At 42.5% G+C, this 21,119-nt stretch overlaps 1 protein-coding gene across 2 annotated transcripts in view; it reads right to left on the bottom strand.

Moving 5' to 3' along the window:
- The window catches only part of PRKAR1B (protein kinase cAMP-dependent type I regulatory subunit beta), an 87,611-nt gene extending 66,545 nt beyond the window's left edge, over positions 1 to 21,066 (bottom strand). The window contains exons 1-4 of one of the 2 annotated variants that reach the window (XM_052679885.1): positions 20,521 to 21,066; positions 19,842 to 20,045; positions 11,470 to 11,640; positions 9,274 to 9,365 (exon numbers count right to left, since the gene is read on the bottom strand). In XM_052679885.1, coding sequence (XP_052535845.1) covers positions 9,274 to 9,365; positions 11,470 to 11,640; positions 19,842 to 20,018 — 440 coding nt within the window. In that variant the 5' untranslated portion in view covers positions 20,019 to 20,045; positions 20,521 to 21,066. Of the gene's footprint in view, positions 1 to 9,273; positions 9,366 to 11,469; positions 11,641 to 19,841; positions 20,046 to 20,332; positions 20,455 to 20,520 lie in introns of those variants that run through there. The other variant, XM_052679886.1, reaches the window with a different exon arrangement.
- Between the last annotated feature and the right edge of the window lie 53 nt (positions 21,067 to 21,119).

Genomic DNA, 21,119 nt, shown 5'->3' with positions numbered 1-21,119 from the left:
AGAAGAAAAACAGAGAGAAAAGGACTATGATGGTGCCAAAGGGTTAAAGCGTTCCGTGTCGGTCAGTCTGAATATCTGAATTTAGCAGCTGACAGTGCATGGTGTGTCAGTCTCTTACAGCTGTTCCAGAGGATTCAAAGACAGTCTTTGTTTCTTGAAATCTTAGCAACTGTTACTTTTTTCCAAAGACAAGACAGACCAGCTGTTACCTCACAAGATGCAATGTACTTCAGGTCAAAATCTTTAGCAAGGAACTTGTAAAACAAGAACTAAATCATTGTTTGGGTTTGTCAGATTTTTTTTCATTAAAACGGAGTTAGGAGCCTAGCAGTCAAATAACTCACACTTGGTACTTCCATTAAGTGCACTGGAATGACAGAGAAATTTCATCTGGTTGCTAAGCTGAATCTTCTATTTCTGTAAGAAAAAAAAAAAGAAACAAAAAAAACCCCGAGCCACAAAATCCCTCAGTATAATAGATTGCTTTCTGTTCTAAGGTCAGTTCCCTTCTCCTTCCAAGCACTGTGCTACTAAGCAGATGTCATCGTGTCATGGAAAGGCACGGATCGAAACATTCGCAATATAAGACGGGGGATTTTCAGGAGTACTTTAGTGGAGAGAAATGTTCACTTCCCACTATATATCAATCAGTGCAAATATCTGGTTCCCTTAAGCTCTTTGAACATCCTCTTCTAAATGCATAACTAAGCAACTTAATCACACAGTTGATCCTCCAGTACCGGTACCGGTAATACTCCCACTTAGAGACAAGGAGGCTTTCAAAGCTGTGGAAGGTTGCAAAATCAGTCACCTAATGAAGACTTATCAGAGCAAGAGTAGCTGTTGACAGCTTACCTACAACCTTACCGAAACAAAAAAAAAAAGGAATGATTTCTTTAGAGAGCTTGAGCTGAAGTAAACCATTGTTCTTCCATGTGCAAAGACAAATTGCTGCTCCCAACCAGCTTCCAGCTGCTCCACGCGAAGGACAAAGCCTTGCTGAGAAGAGTGGATGTTCTTTTATTCAACCTTTGTGTTTAATTCTGGAAAGCCTTAGCATTGAGTAATACAAATTCAGAGCCACTGCCAGATAATTGTTGTGTAAAGAAACCCACAAAGGCACACTCACACACTCTGCAGCACAGATTTCAGAAGGCCTGTTAAATTCAGCCTTAATTCTTCTATTCTACATATACAGAGATAAGTTAAGACTCGGTATTTTTTTGTAAGCATGTGTGAATACTGTTTGTCACAGGTAATTTTTCCTAAGTCTAAATAGGATTTAGGTAAATCCCTTCTCTGCTTTTAATTTGTTTTTCAGAATTGGTGACATATTGCCCATATGCAAACCACTTTTATGCAGAATTAAAAATAACTGTCATTAGGAATGGCGCCAGTAGTATTTGTGATGAAGAATATAAACTGTGTAACAAAACACTGGGGGTGAATCACAGCCCCTAAAAAGCTACGAACTGACAGTATTTGTTTCTAAAGATAAAAATATCCAGAAATACCAAATGTGTGTGCTTTTAGTTATGTTTAAGAGAATAACCTATCCACCAGGCCAAGAAGTGACATCAAGAAAAGGATTCTCTAGTACAAAATCTGCACGCTGTCAGGATGCCGGAAAGGGATTGATAGTAAAGCAGATGCAATCTCCTGATGACTGCTGAGAGCAGAACTTTGCATAACTAATTTAAGGACTGCTGCCTGCAGGCACTACAATGGTAATTAAAGACAGTAATTCTTGGGTAAATGAGATGGATGCACTGGAAAATAGAGTCAGTGTTAAATTCACAGCTAATCCTTGAATGGAGAATTGGATCATTTCTTTTCCAAGCGGCTGGGCAATTCTACCTGGTTTCATTTCCATCACTACTGCCAGACGACTGTTGTCTCCAAAATCCATAACTTCTCCCAGTTTAAGTAGTATTCCTCATTGGCAAGCTCCAATTCAGCAAGACAGAATGTGCTTCAATTTATACACATGAGTAATTCCTTTGACATCCACAGCAAGTCAATGGAACAACTCACATAGTTAAACACGCTGTGTTAAAAACCACGCTCAATCAAAGCTATAAACAACGCATGAAAGGCACAATGAAAAGCTGGGCTGCCAGACTGTTTACCTGCAAAATACTGCAGTGTTACCCACAGAAGGAAAGCTTTTGTTTAGTACGCTTTGGTTCATTTGAGAGATGAGCTTCCTCTTACTGACTGCTTACAGAATACAGGCTAATCTTCTAATATGATCGACCATCAAGACAAACATCTCACAGAGAGGTTACGCACCAGTTTCTTCTTTACAATATCTGTTTTACTAGGAATTACTACGGCCAACTAACCAACCCCAGGAGCTCCATCACAGGTGGGACATTCACACCTCTACAAACCCGCGCAGGCTGCAGGCCACCCTCCAGAGTACCATGCAAAGCAGATTGAGATGATGCTGTGCTTTATGCTCAGCTGTGTCTTTCCACTGCCTCCCTTAGGCAAGCAGAAGCATTTCTGCGACCAGGTGGTGGCAACTGATCTGACCTGAAAATTGTCCCAACAAGTGGAGGATGAAGATCTCACTCTCCAGAGCACAGATCTGGCTAGCTGCGGCTGCACAAGTGCACGAGAGCAGCAATAGCAGCACACAGCCAAGCTCTGGCACTAACTGCACTGCTTATTTTGGTAGCAGCTCAGAGTTAGGTTAAATTAATTGTGAAACCATACCCTGAGGTTCCTGGTTTAGGTGTATTTGAGCAGCAGCCAACTTAGATGCCAACAACAGGCAGAGTAAATATTCTACCCAAACATCCATGTGGTTTCAGCAGCTACAAAAACAATAACGCAGCCCGATCAGAAGTTTCTTGCACTGCTGTGCACACTGCAGCCATCTATGAAGCAGAGGCAGAAGCTAGACCGTGTTTGTTTTTTAACAGAAGAGTTAAGTTACAAATGCAAGGAAAATACAGGATGTGTAATGAATATGTCATAGCTGTGGCATCCTGTTTCTGAAATATCTTGCTCCTGAATGGTGCCGTCTTAGGTTTCTTCCACACATATGAGGCTTTCCAGCTGGCCTGCAGCCAGTGCTTTAATAAAACACGGCATTATGCAGAAGTGAATAAAGCTTATAGTAATCATAATGTCCTTGAAATTCACTAATCACAAGTTTTAAAAATATTTTAATATGAGATCAACATGACAACAAGTAAAATTCATCTGTTCGATATGGAAAACCACTTTTCACACGTTTAGATTGTGCCTATACTGAAAAACACACCCACATCATTAATGGCCTGGATGACAGCATACAGGATGTTTTCTCAATTTGAAATCTGTAACTAGCTGTAAAGAAGCTGCAAGCACTTCAGAAAACAAGATAAGGATGTAAAATCATTTCAAACTGAAGAAATGGACTGCAAAAGTACTTGCAATAAAGATACAACTGCTAGGTATTATATGGGGGTTAAAATAATCAATGGCACAAACACGTGATGCACGTTCACTGCCGAGGTAGAAGAAGGTCCAATGACTCTGGTGATCACATGCTAAGCAGAAGTCAACAATATGCTGTTGCTGTGAAAAATACTAAAGATACAAGAAAGATGTGGATGAACAGGATAAAGTTGAGGAGAACAACAAAAATGGTCAGTGGTCTGAGTAACCTGGTCTACAAAGGAAGAAGGGCAGAAATAGATTCAATCTGAGAAAACAGAAAATGTGACAAGAAACAACAACCCTTCAAGTACATAAAAAACAGGAAGAAAAAAAAAAAGATGTAAACAGGAAGCATACATTACTGTCCTACACTACTGAGAATCCAAGAGTGACAAAAACACGACTGAGAATCCTCCCATCCACAGAGGACAAAATAGACTTTGTTCGAAGAGATTGCCTAACCTGTCTCAGCAATCATAGACTCTCCAATCTATTTAAGTAACCTCACCACAAGAAATTATTACCACATGTCTAGTTTACTTCCATCTTGTACAATTTAAGCCTAATTCTGATGTTTTGTCTTCGGGGTACAGAGACATATGATTACTCATTTCCCCTTTGTGGCAGCCCTTAATACATTTTAAGAATGTTATTGTGTCTCAGTGCTGAGGAAATCTCAATTTGGACTCTAATGTCTCTCAAACAGCACACACTTGAGCCCAGCATGTCCCTCAAGGAGCCCACTTTGGCACCAATCATGGCTTACAAAACAGCCTCAATTGCAGTCTGCATCACAGAGCACGGATTACGTAAAACATCTGTAAGAAGGAGGTGGAACATCTTCCTGAAACAGCAAGATGATGGTGCCTGCAGCACTGTGTGCAGTTCCATCTGCAGTGTGCTTGTGAGGATGCTGGGAAAAGAGTTGCAATTCTTTCTTGGAGAAAACTCTTGGTTGGCTTGCATGCCCAGCACAAGTGCCAAGTTTCATTTTTATGCATCAGCTCTAACAAGCATAGAAAATAAAAAATGCCCTTTACTCTGACATCTTTGCCATGCAGGCAACACACGAGCAATGTAAAACTACGTGTCCTGCAGTAAAGATGGCAGTTCTTCCTACCCCTTATTGTTGTTTCTTTGCACTTCCATAAAAGCTCAGTATTTTAGCAAAAGCATTACATGGTCTAACTTTTGTTTCCAAAGCATTTTCACACCAGTTTACGGTTCAAAAAAGCCACTTTATTATTAATCCAAGTAATAAAACACAAAAATACTCTGAAAGTTGTCACAGGCATCACAACTGTTTGTAGAGCAGCAGAGAAGAATAAAACATTTGCAAAATGATTCTATTGGTCTGAATATGCATGTAAAACAGCGACCTACTCTCTCTACTCCCTGAGGAGCAAGTTTTACAGAGCTTTGACATATAAATTTTGCATACAATCTACATAAAGATACAGCTGAACATTTTCCCAGTCCACTTCTGAATGTGGTTAGGCATCCATCAAGCTTCTGAGCAGGGACAGAAAGACAGCTCATGATTCACAGCAGAGCAGGCAGGCACAGGTGACATCCTGGAACCAAGGCTGACATGCCTGCTGATCTCAAACTGTTTATGCTGCAGTTCCTTCTCCTTCTCCTCCTCGACTACTGTCAGCTGTAGAAACTTCTGTTTCCGGGAACAGAAACTTCTGATCCCACTGCAGGTCATCTCCAAACCTTCTCACTCTTCCTCTTCAGGTCAGAGTTCCCAATGGCTGTCCCTGTCCAGTACAGACTGAACATCCTGTCAATTAAATGATGAGATGAAATCTTTTATTTTTATCCTCAGAGGGAAAATGAACTTTCTTCCTTCTTTCTCCCCTTGACTATCCAACACCATGGCAAAGCCAAGGGTGTGTACTTCCACTCCATCATTACATGCTGAACTAATAAAAATTCTTGTTAGCTACACTGCTAGGTTAGAGGAGATTGGGACAACCAAACTAGCCCCTTGTCACTAGTTTTGACTTTATACACCATTTCACAACCAGGAAACCTTAGAGGATGTTAATCTACTGGAAATCCAAGAGTGGGAAAGGAAATAAAACATTGCCAAGTTATGGGTGTAATTCTGTCTTTGCATAGATAGAAATCACTCACTGCTTGCTGACTGAACAAAACCAAATAAGCCAAGAGGGCATCAATACAATACACCCTGCCTTGCTGATTTGTCCCATATGCAAAATTCTCAAGTGTCACATACTAAAAGAAAGGGGAAAGTTTATGCAAACTCTAACAGCCTTCAGAATTTGGCCTGTTAAAGGAGCATAGCTGGATCTGAACCACGAGATCATGTTCAAACTAGGAGGAGTAATATCACAAGGAAATTTTTCAACTTATTCAGCCACTAGAATCAATACTGCTGGCCACTTAAGACAACCTTGGCACATATCAACTTAACTTCTCATCAGCATGCTGGAGGGAAATTAGAAAGACAGCAGACATGTCTTTCAGAAAGTACATCTAAATCTGCGATTCAAACTTTTTAAAGTTCTTTTATTAAGTACAAATGTCATAATCAAGGACTGGTGTTTTATTTAATAATTTTTACTGGTACTGCCTCAAAGATGCAACAGAGGCACAACAGAAAACAGAGAAACAAGATGGCTTCTGCCATCAACAGAAGTTAAAGACAAACTGTGGCAAAGAAGACCAGTTCCAAAAAGTAAATTTCCCCCAAATACCTTGCAGTTAGTGTTAGCACAGCACTTTTCCCTAGTAAAATGAAAAGAGGGTGAATGCATCTTACCTGACTACAGGTCCAAATCCACTGATGTTCCATCTCAAAGCTCTCAAGGCTGCTCACGTGTGAACAGGCTGGAGGGCAATTCCTGGTTCTTCTGAGCACACAGCCTGCACAGCGCTGCCTTCTGTATCAGAAGTTGTTCCATGCTGCAAAGAGCTCCCTCCAGAGCCACGACACAAGAATCTGTTGTGAAGGACTGTGCATACATACGTGAGGCTTCGGTGAGCAACAGCTCAGGACCAGACAAACACAGAGCTGCTGATCTGGCAGTGATCACACCTAGCAAGTTTTTAGAGTGCTTTCTACCTTGGAAAACTGTCCTCTTGGTGGCCATCTCCACAGCTTCTCCATGATGTTTGCACAATACGACAAACTACACTTTTACCAAAAAATCTTGCTGCCCTTACATCTCAGCTTAACGAACACGCTTCATTGTTTGCTACTAAAATTCTCTTTCAAGAGTTTTTAAGCAGTTGAAAAGAAGAAAGGAGGAGAAAGGAGAGTTAGAACACACCACAGTTAAAGAGCTGACGACCACATCGCTTTTCAGAGCTGCACTGTTCTTACACTATCAGCTGTTCTCGAAATGTACATTTTGACAAGAGTTGCTGATAATCTAGCTCTGTCACTTTCAGCATCTATGCATTTACAGTTCCTTAGTGATTGAACTTATCAGTGTAATTTTGCACTGGAGGCTGTGTGTATGTACGTGTGCATGTATGTGCAATTGCAAGATAGATGGCAAACCTTGTTCCACCATGGCATATAAAAAGATGTCACCTAAAATAAGACCATGAATGCAAACAGAATGGAAACAAAGATGATTTGAACAAAACTATTTGTAACACCAGTGCAAAAAGGTACTTTTTTTTACCTTGACTTCAGCAGGACTTCTCGTGTAATTCACATGGAATATTTGACACAGATAACGTTACACTTTGTGCTTATAAATAAGGGCTTATGTCAGACATAAGGATCTTCACAGCTGCAAGCAGCCAGTGGATGGAACGCAAGTCCCATGGACAGCCACCAGAAAGATTAACTTATGAATCTTCTCAGACAGGAAGAAAAAGTGCAAGTTAACCATTGCAAACAAAGACTTGGCCCTGCTAGCTCATCCTAACCCACCTGAACACCTTCTTTACTTCAGAGAATGGTCAACCACCACAACACATAATGAAACAACACCATCTTCAGTGTAGGAAGCACTGAAGTAAATAAACACAGTCACCACTGCAGCACAGAAAATGAAATACTCTTATCTAGTTTTCCACCATTCCAAGAGGACAGAACTCCAAATGAAGTCATACACCACGTACTTTATTGAACTGGCTGTTTGCATCAACCAGATGCAAAGTGCAAGTGAGAGCAATGGTACACTCCAATTTGATGACTTCACACCTGACCAAAAAAAAAATCAAAAAAAACCACAAAGGCAATAGCATGATATCAAGAGGGAGCTCAATAAAATGCAAAGAAGGGTCCATCACAATCCTATCTGCAAAAGCAGACTGCACGTGTCCTCCCTGAGTTCTTTTTTCTTCCAACATGAGCAATAGCTTGCTATGTTTGTCTCAAGGCCTGAATGTGGCACTTCAGCGAGGGAGATGATACACAGCTGAATAACCTCCAGTGCAGAATCCAGGAACCAAGAAGCTCCCAGGTTTTTGACAGCAGAGGCAATACAAACCTGGTGAAGCCACAGTACAAGGACTGCAAAAATTCAGAACAGCCTACGACAATTCTACAGCACACACATTGGAGGCACCCTGTGCACACCTCTTCCCCCCTACCATATGCCTGTAATGGGATAATCTGGCTGACAAGTAAATAAATGGTTAGGAGACCATAACCACGATGCACACTTAGCACAGTGCTGGAAAAACTGCTTTTCTTTCCCTCTTTCCCTCTCATCCATACTCAGGTAACATATTGCCAAAACGTGCCTTTTCCAACCAGAAAATGTACCCTACCACTACAGTCATGTCAGTATGCAGATGGTATAATCAGGATTTTTGGCAGTTCTGTACAAGAATTCTCTGTTGTGGGTAAAAAAGCTAGAAGAAATGTTCAGTTACTCCTCTTCTAATTACACCAGAAATCTGCACGCTAGGATTGCAAAGTAATTAAACCTTGTAAATGGCTTCAAGAGGGAGTGAAATTTGCACACTTGAGAACACGCTTTGATTGAAAGCGTCATGAGCGCAGCCCCATTGAAGGACTGCATTGCTTGATGTTCTGCTAGTAAAAACAATTCTCAATTCTATCAGTCTGTCTCATCTCCACATCATTTAAAAATTCATCACTGGTGCACCAGTTCACCATGAAGGTAACTCAAGAGAACAATGAAGAAAATCACCATCAACATGGCTCCCTGCTTTGTGACATCTCTCCACTGTAACGCTGGGCCACTGATAACTGGCAGCTGGTACAGCTACCCACCCAGCTCTGCACAGACCCCACATGGCTTCATTGAAGCCATATTTCTCTAGATCGTTTATGAAACTGTCACACACATTAGACACTAAAGCCATAGTGAAACTCAAGCTGCAATGCCTTCCCTAGCTACAAGACATGTTCAACAAACACAGAAGTACATTTTCAAGGTTTTAAAGATCATTCTGGCTGTTACTGATCTAACAGTTTTTCAAAATAAAATAAAATAAAATAAATTTACCTGTAATTCTCTTTTAGCTCTTAGTACACATTAAATTTTAATGTCCCACTGTTCAGTCACTTCAGCTCTCTGAAGTTACAGCAAATGGATCTGAGATCATTTGAGCTAGGACCTTCCAGGATCCTAGAATGAAGCCCACCAGGTACAGCTGACTTGCAATCATTAAATATGTTTACATAAATTCTCAACTCCTGTTTCTTTTTCAGTGTGTCATTCTATCCTTTGTCACAATGCCATGTGTGTGGAGGGCTGCCATCTAGTAGAACTGAAAACCAACGGTGAGTAGCTCTGATCTTCAACGACCATTCTAAGATAAAACCTGACACAATCCTCAGATCAAGTTATGGAATCCATTAAATCATAAAGCACCTCATACCTTCGTTCATTGTCATCGAGATGAGCAAAGAGCACGTTCTTGGAGATGGCCTTTGCCAGAGCAGTCATAGTTTTATAGTCCTTCGGAATAACCTGTGGGTGAAAAGAAAGAAGAGCAATTACGAGTCTGGTTGTATTTCCTCGTAATTCTTGAAATCTGTGGAAAATTCCATTGTTCAAGATAACAGATGCAATTTGATTTCAATCACTGGGACAGATTTAGGCTATAATATAAAGCCACTAAGAAAGTAATAAATTACAGTTTTGATAACATGGGGGTAAGAATTGATGTTCTCAACATGACAACCAGAAAAGAAATGCAAGCTCTGAAATGACTAGGGAGAAAGATAGCCATAAAATACCATAATTAGCAGGTACTGGCAGCTGTGCAGTATCCTATCAAGTCTATGAGACTGAGGAAAATACATTTCTTATTCTTCTCTCTCCACAAGAGTTTCAGAAGCAACCTACTTTTAAAAATGAGTAAAATTTCTCCAAGGAAAAGGAAAAAAAAATGAATTGATTACACAATGTTTTTCATACTGGTTGTGGCATAAGGAACTTCTGCAAGGCTCACCTGGATCAAAACTCACATTTTGCTTCTTGGCAAGTGAGAAGATTTATGCTGGAGAATAAAGAGGTATTTTATTTGCTAATTGAAGAGAAGGCACACATTCTCTACTATGTGAATTTGGTCACAATCCTGAAAGTTTAAATTCTATTAAGTTAAACAAAATGGGTATTTGGCTAGTAACTTTTTCTTGTTTTTTCCTCCTATCAGAGAAACCCCGGACTGACCTGCAGTTCTGCATTTCTGTTCTATGAAAACAACCTAGCTGTTCAGCTTACTGCTGCTGAGCCAAGAGGGGATAATCTAAACCACTGACACTCAGCTCTCGCTGATGATAAAATACTGCTGACTAGCCTCTCTCAGTCTCAATCTGAAGCAATGAAAGCTACAGGGCAGAGATTTGGGTGGGTCTCATGGACAAGGACACAGAAAACACAGGAAAGATTCCTTAGGTGTCACAGCAACCAGACATCAACAAAATGAAAAGTCTAAACGAATCACTGGATCACACCTTACATCATTTTTCTAAGTAATCATGAAGCGTTCTCTTCAAGCAGATCAACTCTTTTACAACAAAAGAGTTCCCATTCTGTCAGTTGTTCTGTTAGCACTGTGTCAGATGTGCTGACAAACATTGCTTTCTCTGGTTTCAGGACGAAGCGATGAAACAAGCAGCCGCAGTGATCTCAGTGCTCTTCTGAATGGAACCACCCCAGATGTTTGCTCAAGTCACTCAGCTAAATCTCCTTTCATTTTCTCTCCAGTGACATAACTCACCACTTTCCCTTTAGCACTACTCATCCTACAGCTCACCCTCCAGTGGATCCTTCAAGCTGCTTATGACCCACATGTGTTTCTATCCAGCGCCTGAATTCAAGCCAACGGTTCTTCCTGGCTGTGAGCTAAAAATCCTTCTCTTTGCAATAGCTTAATACAACCCTTGCCTTGCTTTTTACACTTTTTCATTTCTTTCGTAATTCATCCCTCCAGCATCTCCCTCTGTTTCTTATTCCAGAAACCTCTGTCACAAACACACAGCTTCAGGGTTCACCATGGGAATCATTCGCTTATGGCAGAACACAAAGCAAGAAACAAAACATCCCATAGCTAGTCCTACATCCCTTGCAGTATCTATAGCTGACAGAAAACCATCCCTACATCATGTATTACTTAAACTCAGTCTGTTTCTAGGGAATTAAAATTGCAGCAGTCCTTGCCCCAGAGCACCCAGAATGTGATCTGTATTGCTGTTTCCAGCTGTGGGCCAATTACTGCCTACTAATCTTGCTGCTGGGAAAAGGAATAAAAAGTTAATTTCAGGATCCATCCAAAACAGGAAACATTACCCAGGGAGTAATGGCTGAGAATTAACTACTCCATAACGGGAGGCAACAGATTAGCAGCATTCCTCAACAAAGGAAAGAATACAGAATGCTGAAGCAACATGCTTAGAAAAATACTTTATAAATACATTAAGAGGCAGCAAATGTACTTGAGAGGACGGTCAAGCCACGGCTTTGCTGACATGAGGACGACACTCTACAAGCTGACCGGTGCTTCTAAGCACTAAAGCTAAGCAGGATACAAGTCACTTCATCGCCCTGCAGGGACACGACAAAGCATTACCTTTCTAACATAAGAAACAGCATCTTCTTCTGTGTACACCTCGGCACTGACTCCTCCTCTCCTGCGTCGGGCTTTTACTACTGGGTTGGGAGGCGGAGGAGAAATCTCATCGTCATGGGAATCAGACTGGGAACTGGACTTCTGCCGAGCCAGTATCTGTTTGCATTCTTCCTGCAAGGCAAAAAGAGAGAAATGAAACATCTCTTAACCACGTAAGACTCAATATGCTTCCTCTATGACTCTCATACTACTCTCAACTCTCTCAACTACTTCATTTCTACATCTAGATGTTTGGAAATGCACACAAGTACTGGTCAGAGAAAATTTAAAATGTGCAGCTTGAAAGACTGACACCAACTCCAATGTGTATACAGGCACCATCACTCCAGTACTTGATCTGTCCAACACTTTTACACTTAAAGGAAACCAATATATTATAAACCACAGACATTTCATTGCAGCTACTTCTGGCTGAGAAAGAAAAAGAAAAACTTCTTTTGCTAACTCTCCAACACCACAGCTGTTACTTGCTCAGTTGGCTTTTACATATCTTTGTCTCTTGTACAGAGAACATACCCGAAGTCACATAGTAACATGTTAGATGTGTTCCTTCATCTTGCTCTGCTTTGCTCACTCCTGCAAGACAGAACAAAGAGGTTCCCCTATTCCAGAATTTCTACCACGTAACAGACTTACAACTAATGGGACTACTTCCAAGCAAACAAGATCCAAGGTAGCTCCAGAGGACTGCAAGAAATGATGGCTGGCTTAGCACCAGCTGGCCAATAGGGAGGTTATCCTCCAAATACCACATCCTTGGAGGACAGAGTTCAGTACAAAGGGGAATCCCTGAAAATATGGTAACAAGAGCGGGAAAAATCTTCAAGGAAGGATGTGCAGTTGACATTGACAAGATGCTGTCACTTCATACACTGAATTATCTGATTTCTGAAGAGCTCATACAAACACAGCTACCCATAGTTATAACATTTTCAGGCATAAAATGCACAAGTCCTTTGTAGAAATCCAAAAACTTACACCTGAGCAGCACTGGTTGTTCTACCACCTCTCCAGTGCCCTGCCTCATTCATTCCAGCCTCCTCTGACCCTACTCACGGTGAGGGAGAAGGGCCACAGGATGGATCTCGCATCCAGTCCTCAGCTTGTCCCATTAAGGAAACTGTGGGGGATATGAACATTGCGAGCAGTCATCCTGCCTGGCCAGCAGTAGGATGAATAAATCCAGTGATTTATTTGCTGTCACCTCCTCCCTTACCATACACACGAGGTACACCCTGATAGTCTCAGAGCTGTGTTATGGATGCACACACACACAGCACTCGTCAGGCCCCAGTATTTCTGAGAACCCATACTAGTGGAGTTGCAGGCAGTGTGAAAGAAAAAACAAAACGCAGCAATGCTAAGGCCCCTGCACAGCCAGCAAAGCCAATTTCCCTTTGACAGCAATACCAGAACCTGGACACAACTAAATTCTGATGAGATTCAGCGATTTGAGCTAGTAAATGGAGTCAGTGGAGGAGGAAGGACCTCAGAGCATCAGCACCAGACATGTGGCAAATCACCAACACGGCCAGTTGCTCTTACTGTCACAGGAAATGAGTTACAGCTAACTCATCAGGTATGACACCACAAAAGAGTGGTACAGAAAACTGGCAAAAGTTCACATTTTTAAAGCTTGCCAGAAAAACAAATGATTAATATCTGTTTTGCCACCGATGTTTACAAATGTCTGACAAATCCAGTCATGCCACTTGTCTTTTCTGGTCTCACTCCAGCTTCCTTCTGCACCATCACAAACACTGCCCCCATCAACAACTTCAGGAGCTTTCAGCAAAGTAGTATTTCTTGTGAGATAACTGAGATAACATTTATGGAGCTGGCTGGAGAGGTGAGGTCCTGACCTGCCTGAGATAATGCCGAGTTCCTTCTGGTATCAGTTTTTGTATTGTTTTTATTTTTAATGGGGATTGCTAAACTACAACTCCTGGACCATAGCACAGTTGAGTTAGATGATGTACACGAACAAAACCAACAAACAAGCTGACTTCAGATGTATTAAATCTTCACTGGAACTTTTCCATTTCCAATTCAAATTTCAGATAATAACACAGAATGTGTAAAAAATGACTCAGCAGGCCCTATTTAAGCACTCTCATCAACTTCTTCCCCATGCACAACTCCTCTCTGACTGCCCTTAGCTTCCCTTAGTACAATTATGCATTTGCAGAAATACAAACATGATAGATAAACATATGTGCACTATTTATTTTCATTGCATTTAAAACCCAGCCATCAAAAACAAACCTACGACTGAAGAGTTTGAAATACTGTCACCACTATTTCAGCTTCTGTATCTCTTTACAGTTAACATTGTATTTTTATACCACACAAACAAAACCAAACACTTCTTCTTCACAAGCTTAACTGAAAGGTAAATAAGACTTTTCAGAGCAGAAAGCAGTTGAAAGTACACAAAAAGATAACTGTAACAAGGAGCAGTCAGGTAAGCAGTTAGAGGAATGCAGCTCTTGCACAGCTCCTTTAATACACGCTCAGAGTGAAAAGCAAGAGCTTGCCACATTCAAATATCAAACAGACACTTCTTCAGCACACACTGCATGAAGGCACTTCCAAGGAATTAATAAATATCTCCTCTGCCCCAGCACGGATTTATGCAAGAAAGCAAGCTCGATGAGATAAAAATTAGTATCACAAAGCATGCTCTGAAACCCAAATACCTTCTAAAGTAAAAAAGATATGAAAGGATTATAAAAGTGAGTTACCATATGATTCATTTTAAAAGGAAGGCTCTTCGCTACAAACTCCTTTTATATAAACAGCAGATAGTTGACTGGCTGCCTTTTCCATATGCCGCTATTTGTAGGCTAGGTAAGATTTCCATTACTGAGCTAAAGAGTGCCTTTTGAAAATAAAAGCACACTCTGTATCCCAGGTTAAGCTTTCACAAAGCCATCTTCCATATATCCTGGGGTGGAACTGCACAAATACAGCAAATACGTTAAAGGAGGAACAGTTCTTCAAACAGCCATCAGGCACAGCTTGGTGTGGACGCCTGTGCAGACCTCACTCTCAAGTAAACACCTCACCATCTTTTGTTGTCATGACAACAAGCCATCTCACTCTATTCGAATCACACAGATAATTCACGATGGCAGAGAAATCCTATTTCCCAATCACGTCCACTTTAAAATGAGGGACTCCAGAAAGCACATGGAAGTCAACAGCAAACACAGCGTGACAAACCTCCGAGCAAGCTGCAGCGAGCACCTCGCTCCGCGCTCTATCCTTCACCTGCTGCACTGCTGCCAGCAGAGTTGCTCCTGATTTGTGCAGCAGACAGGATGAGGCTCTCCAAAACACAGGGTCTGAGGCAGATACCCATACACACAGCCCATGCAATTTTGGGCAAGCTTTGCCTGGTTTTCAGTGCTGGTTCAGCAGTGAGAACCCCCTGCAATGCCTACAGGCCCAAGGCAGTGCCTGTGCAATCTGGTGACTTGGAACAGCAGCCTGCAGTCACTGCCATGGTGCAGCACAGTGACAGACCATCACACCCCAAAGGTACAAACCAGCCCTGCTGCATTACAATAACGCCCTGCTTCAATACCCCTAATCTAACCAAATTCCATGAAAGTTGTGTTGTGACTGATTAAAAACCTAGCTGGAGCTGTGCACAAAAGACTTCCCTGTGATTTGTGGTGGAGATGAATGTGAAACAGGAATACCACAGCTGACTTCAATAGGTATGCCAACCAAACCATAAATTGGAAAGAAAACATACCGCCTTTGCATCAAACTCAAAGCAAAAAGAGCTCATACACACATCTGTAGCAGTGACCCATTTATCTTTTGAATGTTCCCCTCTGGCTAAGATAGTGGTGTTGCAAGAGGCTGGTGTATAAAACACAGGAATTTAGCAAGCTGTCCTCAGTGCGTGGGGTCATTGCCTCTTCTGATTAATGCTTTTAGGAGTTTTTAATGTTTTAAACACCAGAGAAGCAACCACAATGACAAGCAAGTTCTCAGATTTACCCTTCCTTTCAGCCTACTGCTCAAGAGCACACACCAACAGCTCTCCTGTCTCTTGGCTGGAGCTTTTCCAAACAGAAAGTCACTTTCAGTAGTTCCTCTCCTCATTGTTCCTTTCAGGCTTTGTCACTGTCTGGAAACACAGTGTTTAAGTTCACGGAAGGATAGCATCTGACAAGGCTCCAAATCACTGCACAGCTTTAAAACAGGATTCCAGGAAGACTTTAAAAGCACGTCAGCTGTTAGGTATCACAGCTCACCACCTCCGATCCTCTTCCTACAACTTCTGTGTTCAAAAGGAACAACACAAAGCACATTCTAAATTAAATATTTTCTTTTTCTTCCCCCTCCCTCACCTCCCAAGCACAGTGTCTTCTGACTGAGGCCTAGAATCTGCTTTCATTTCATCCACAGCAAATGTAAAGCCTAGCTCACGCACCAGTAAACTAATCTCTCTTTGTACTGGAACTGACCCAGAGGAAACACTGTCAATACAGGAAGGTCTGTAACAGCATGCCTTCATTTTTGGAGAATGACACAATGATTAACAGCAAACTGCTCCATTGGAAGCCCAGGACTCACTGATTCCATCACTGAATTTGGGCGGTCTTAAATGTCTTACCCACCCTTTTCTTTGTCACAGCAGACAACTCTATGATCTCTTCAGATCATTCAGACCAGTAATCTGAGACCTTTCACACAATCCTAACCACCATTCCTCTGCCTTTTGGATGTTAAATGCTATCTTTTCTTCCACAGCATCACAAAAAGTAACCTAAACGTTCACCCCACTAATTTATCCAGTTCATACCTGTCCTCCACTCTAACTGCCACTACTGCATCATCTGTGGTCTCTCTGCACCATCGTTCATTCCCAATTTCCAATCTAGGCAAATTCTCCTGCCATAAATCTTCCTACATTTCTGTAGCTCTGCCTCACTGCTTGCCATCCTGTGTCCCTTTACCTCCTGCAACATGTTAACACTTCTCATCTTCCCTTCCAGTCTCCTGCAGTAGCTCAGCCCATCACCACCTCTTCTCTGCTTACTTTACCACGAGGCACACAAAGGAAAGGTTCTCTTACAAAACAACACACCATATTCCTGATACTTAGAAGCTTATATAATCAACACTTCAGTGTGTAAAACCCAGCCAAATACCAAATGTGTGCATGCATACCTGGCGTAAGGAGAAACACGCCAGCAGGAAAGTTCACTTGATTATAAATTGCATTTCTCTAGAAAAATTTTGCAATCTGACAAAACATAAATACTGGCTGAGACTACAGAAGATTAATGTTCAAATACTGAAACTCTTTATTATACACAAACAAACTCTAATTTACTAACAATACATAGTCTTTCCATCCTACTTTACGGCAAACTTGTCACACGTGTGCCCTTATTTTTCTGACCATGTCTGTATGCAATACTGTCTAATATCACAAGGTGGAGCTACCCAGACAACCTCATTTTGCTCTATCTGATTTCGGACAGCACAGCCTGGTGTTCTCCAAAACTCTTTTGTTTTGGATGGTACCTGAAAGCATTTGGCATCAGCCCAGTCCAAAAACCACTGCTGATCCACAGCAAGCCATGGCATTAAGTTCAGCCCGTGCACGACAGCATTCCTCTTGTGTGAGCAGAGGGCAACAGAAGGAACCAGGTGAGCACTCAGATCCAGAAGGTAGCAGCAGAGTGCCTGGCTCAGCTTGCAAAGACACAGCACTGAAATACAGGGCGTGCAAAATGGCTCCACCGGAACACTTAGACATTTCTGAACATAAACTGAAGGTGCTGTTCTCTTCTGCGCCATTTTCTTTGCTAGTTCTACTCATAACCTTTTTCTGTGGAGCAAAAGTTTAGCTTGGCCTGCCATGGCAACTCCACCTTTGATCATATAATCACAGCACTGATCAGTCTGACACCAGTGAAAGTTCTGCAGTCTCACTGTAGGTGAAAATACAAGGCTTTGCCTGCAATTTCTTACTAATTAACTAATTCAGCTCTCTCCCCACACAGGAGCAAAAGGTACAGCACAGATGCTGAGCTAACAGCAAACGTGCCCTATCAGTGTGCTGCTCATTCCCACACAAACATCTCTAGCAGTTAAATTCACCATCCAGTTAAGATTCCTCAGAGTAACTAAATATGGCAAGTGCTGTCCAAAAACAGGATAAAATTCATTTAGACGATTTCTCTATCTTTACAAGTCATTCAAAATGTGACTGTTCCCAAATTTGCACTGTTAAGCCCTGATTCTTCATGCAAACTCATTGTTTTCATAGTTTTTCCACTAAATAAAGATTTTGTTTGTCAGTTCTGCACAGCTGGAAAAAATAACTGACCTTGTTCCTACCTGACACTGTGCAGTCAGAAACCACGGCTCCCCTGAGACCAATTCTGTGCAGGAAGAAGATGAACAACACTGCAGAAGACCCTTTGGTTCTACAACTCAATGAGAAGGGACAGCTACTCCTCTGGGATGCAGATTTCTTTCAACAGCATTATGCAACTGACCAAGTCAAAGTATTATCCTTCAGCAGAAAATCCCCCACAGTACAATCAATCTCAAGAAAGTCCTCAAAAATGGCTGAGCAAGGAAGACAAACTGCTGTAGGAACAAGAATTACACCACAGGAAATCTCCAGAAGCATCCTAATGGCCTTCAGCTCAGGCAGCTTAGCCCTCAGACTGCCCTACAGGACTCAGTGGCACCTCTGCTTACATCCATACTACGCATCATATTCACACTATTTGCTGTCCTGGGACTGTTTCTGAACGATCTCTTGCGATTCACAACAGTTCTGTTTTTGCATCCAGATCAATAATCTGTTACAGAATTCCAATGTTCTTTGGGAAATAATAGGAGATTACATAAAAGACTGCAGAATACCCAAGGGTAGGAAGTGACACCAACTGTCAATGTTCCTGCAGTGCATAAAGTCAAACTCCCCCAGAATAACTCAAGTAATCCCACCAGCCATGCAGTTTGTTCTAAAATACTATGGCATATTTTAATGTATTTGACAAAAGCGGCGCTCATCCTTCTGGGCAGGGAGTCCGGGATTGCATATACTAAGCCAGATAACAATTCATAACAAAGGAAATTCAACACATAATTCTCTTCAAATGGGACTCGGCTCTAAGGAGTTTAGCAGAGGCAGAATCAAAAGATGGTTTTGTTGTTTGTTTTTTTTTAAACAATGCACGATACAACGAAATAAATTTGTACTTCCTATTCAAACCCAACGTTCCAGGCATTCTTTGTGAATTTCCACCTGGATACAACGTTTGTATTTATTTTCAGGCTACACAAATTTGGCATATATCCACAGACAGAGAAAAGCAGACAAATGAGGAGAGTTGTGTACAATGCTTCTATCATCAGTAATACACAGCTCCAGCATTATGCACTAGTTAATTGTTCTTGCCTTGTCCTAGTTCTGTTCCTAGGAGGAAAATAATATACATAAAACTCCTACCTCAAGCCTACAAATGTTATGCACTTAATTAGGGAAAAAAAAAACAAAACACCCGAAACCTCAAACATAACAACAATCTTTTTACATTAATTATGTAAATAAAGTGTCTTACAGAATAAGGACTCATACACCTAACAACTTGCAGCCTTGTGTGCTCATGAGCATCTACTTCTTGAGAAACCCCATTCCCTAAAAAAGCAGCATCCACACTATCTGCAATTCCTGCAAAAGATACCAATATGCTTCAGGCAAGATTTGCCTGAGAATCTTTTACAGTATGTTTCCCCTCTACACTGATTCTGAATACAGCCACAGTAAATGAAATCTCTCTGAATACATCTCTCATTGGAGATCCTAGGATACGCAATACAGGAAGGAGGAATAAAGTAAGTTGGCAGGCTTCAATGGTTTTAAGTACCTGCTGGTTCCCTGACTGTTTCAGTTTAAAGGGCAAGGGAAAAAGCACTTCACCTGACACCAGAATGAACAGGGAACAGCATCTTTTGCTCTATCCACAGATGAGAGCTGAGAATGTCATGCATCGTAATTCAGAGTATGCATCCAAGTTCTTGGGTCACTTGTAACAAGTTCAGTATGATGAGAAATATAATCTGGTGTTATGGACAGTAACAGCATCATGGTAGCCATCAGCAAATAAAGGGTGGCTGATTTGTTTGTTTCTAACAGTTTTTGTTTTATAACAATCGTTTGCTAATTCAAAAGCTAAAAAGAAAAGTGCACCAGAACATCTGAAACGTTTTTAACAATCTTTTCAGCTTAAAATCAGAAAATTATGTGTCATGTTAAAATCACTGACCTTTTCTAATTTTTCGAAGTGTTCTCTGAGGAACTTCATGGGTCGGTCTGGTTTTGCTATGCAGAGGTTTACAATGCACTCCTTTAAGATCTGCTGGATGTTGTGCTTCTGAACATAGAGCTCACATCCCTTCAGGCTCTCGTCTTCTTCCACACTGCAGGAAGAAGCAGCAGCCATCTTCAGGCTTGTAAACAGTAAACAGACCTGGGTAAAGAAAATGGTGTAAGAAAGAGACAGTTCTTTATCAGAGGAACTTGGAGCAGCAGAGATTGACGAGTACTGCCTATGGCTGTCAATCCGGAACATTTTGATGCTCTGCAAGCACTAACCACAGGATCAACACATTGGCAACTACGAAAAGCGCATTTCAACTCCTCAACATCTACAAATAACGGTACAATGAATCACATAAGGCCACGAGTTGCAGAGGCAGTCATTAAACACCGGCTCAAAGCCCCGCATTTCACAGCCTCCCCCCGCCCAGCACAAACCCAGGTTCGCGTCTCAGGAGGATTTTAGGCTCGGGCAGAGCCCAACAGCAGCCGATACCCGAAGGAGGAGGGCCGACCTCCCAGCGCTGCGCGCCGCGGAGCCTCCCCCAGCCCGGGTCGGGCCGCGCGGGGCCTCTGAGGCATCGGTACCGCCCGCAGCCGGCCGCGGGGAGCGCGCCGGGCCGTACCTGGGCCGCCGATCTGTGGAGCGGCAGCGGCTCTTTCTGCCGCCCTCACGGATGAAGGCGTTTCTCCGCCGGCTTGCGCAGCGCAACAGCCTCTTCCTCCTGCTCCTCTTCCTCCTCCTCCTTCTCCTCTCGCTGCTCGCTCCGCGACCGCGGGGCTCCTTCCCTCATGCAGTCGCGGACAAAAGGCTGCGGCCCCGCCGCCGCAGGAAGTGCCGCTGCTGTCACTCAGCAGCAGGATCGGCCTCCGCGGGGCGGCACGGAGCCGGACGCCGGGCCGGCTGTTACGGCGCTCGCTGGCCGCTGTCTCAGCGCTGTGTTGTAATGGCGGCTGAACGCACTGCCGCCGGCTGCCCGGCCGCTGCGATGCGAGGCAGGGCTGCGCTTTGCTGCGTCCTGAGCTCACGCCGCGCACTGCGGTACCGCCTGCTCGCGTTGCCCGCGGGCTGCGCGGTGCGGTGTGCAGCGCTCAGAAATACAACTGAGCACGTATTGACTCGGTGGACATTGGAAATAATACCGCGTATTGCTGCTGGGGGATTCTGATCCCGCTATAAATTATTTATTAAAGGGGGGAGAGGGGGTGAAGGGAAGCACACACC

This window comes from Tympanuchus pallidicinctus, unplaced genomic scaffold (genome assembly GCF_026119805.1).
Source record: "Tympanuchus pallidicinctus isolate F22 unplaced genomic scaffold, pur_lepc_1.0 scaffold18, whole genome shotgun sequence".
Classification (NCBI taxonomy): Eukaryota; Metazoa; Chordata; class Aves; order Galliformes; family Phasianidae; genus Tympanuchus; species Tympanuchus pallidicinctus.
The sequence above is the reverse complement of the archived record's forward strand: the minus strand, read 5'-3'. Positions and strand labels throughout refer to the sequence as shown.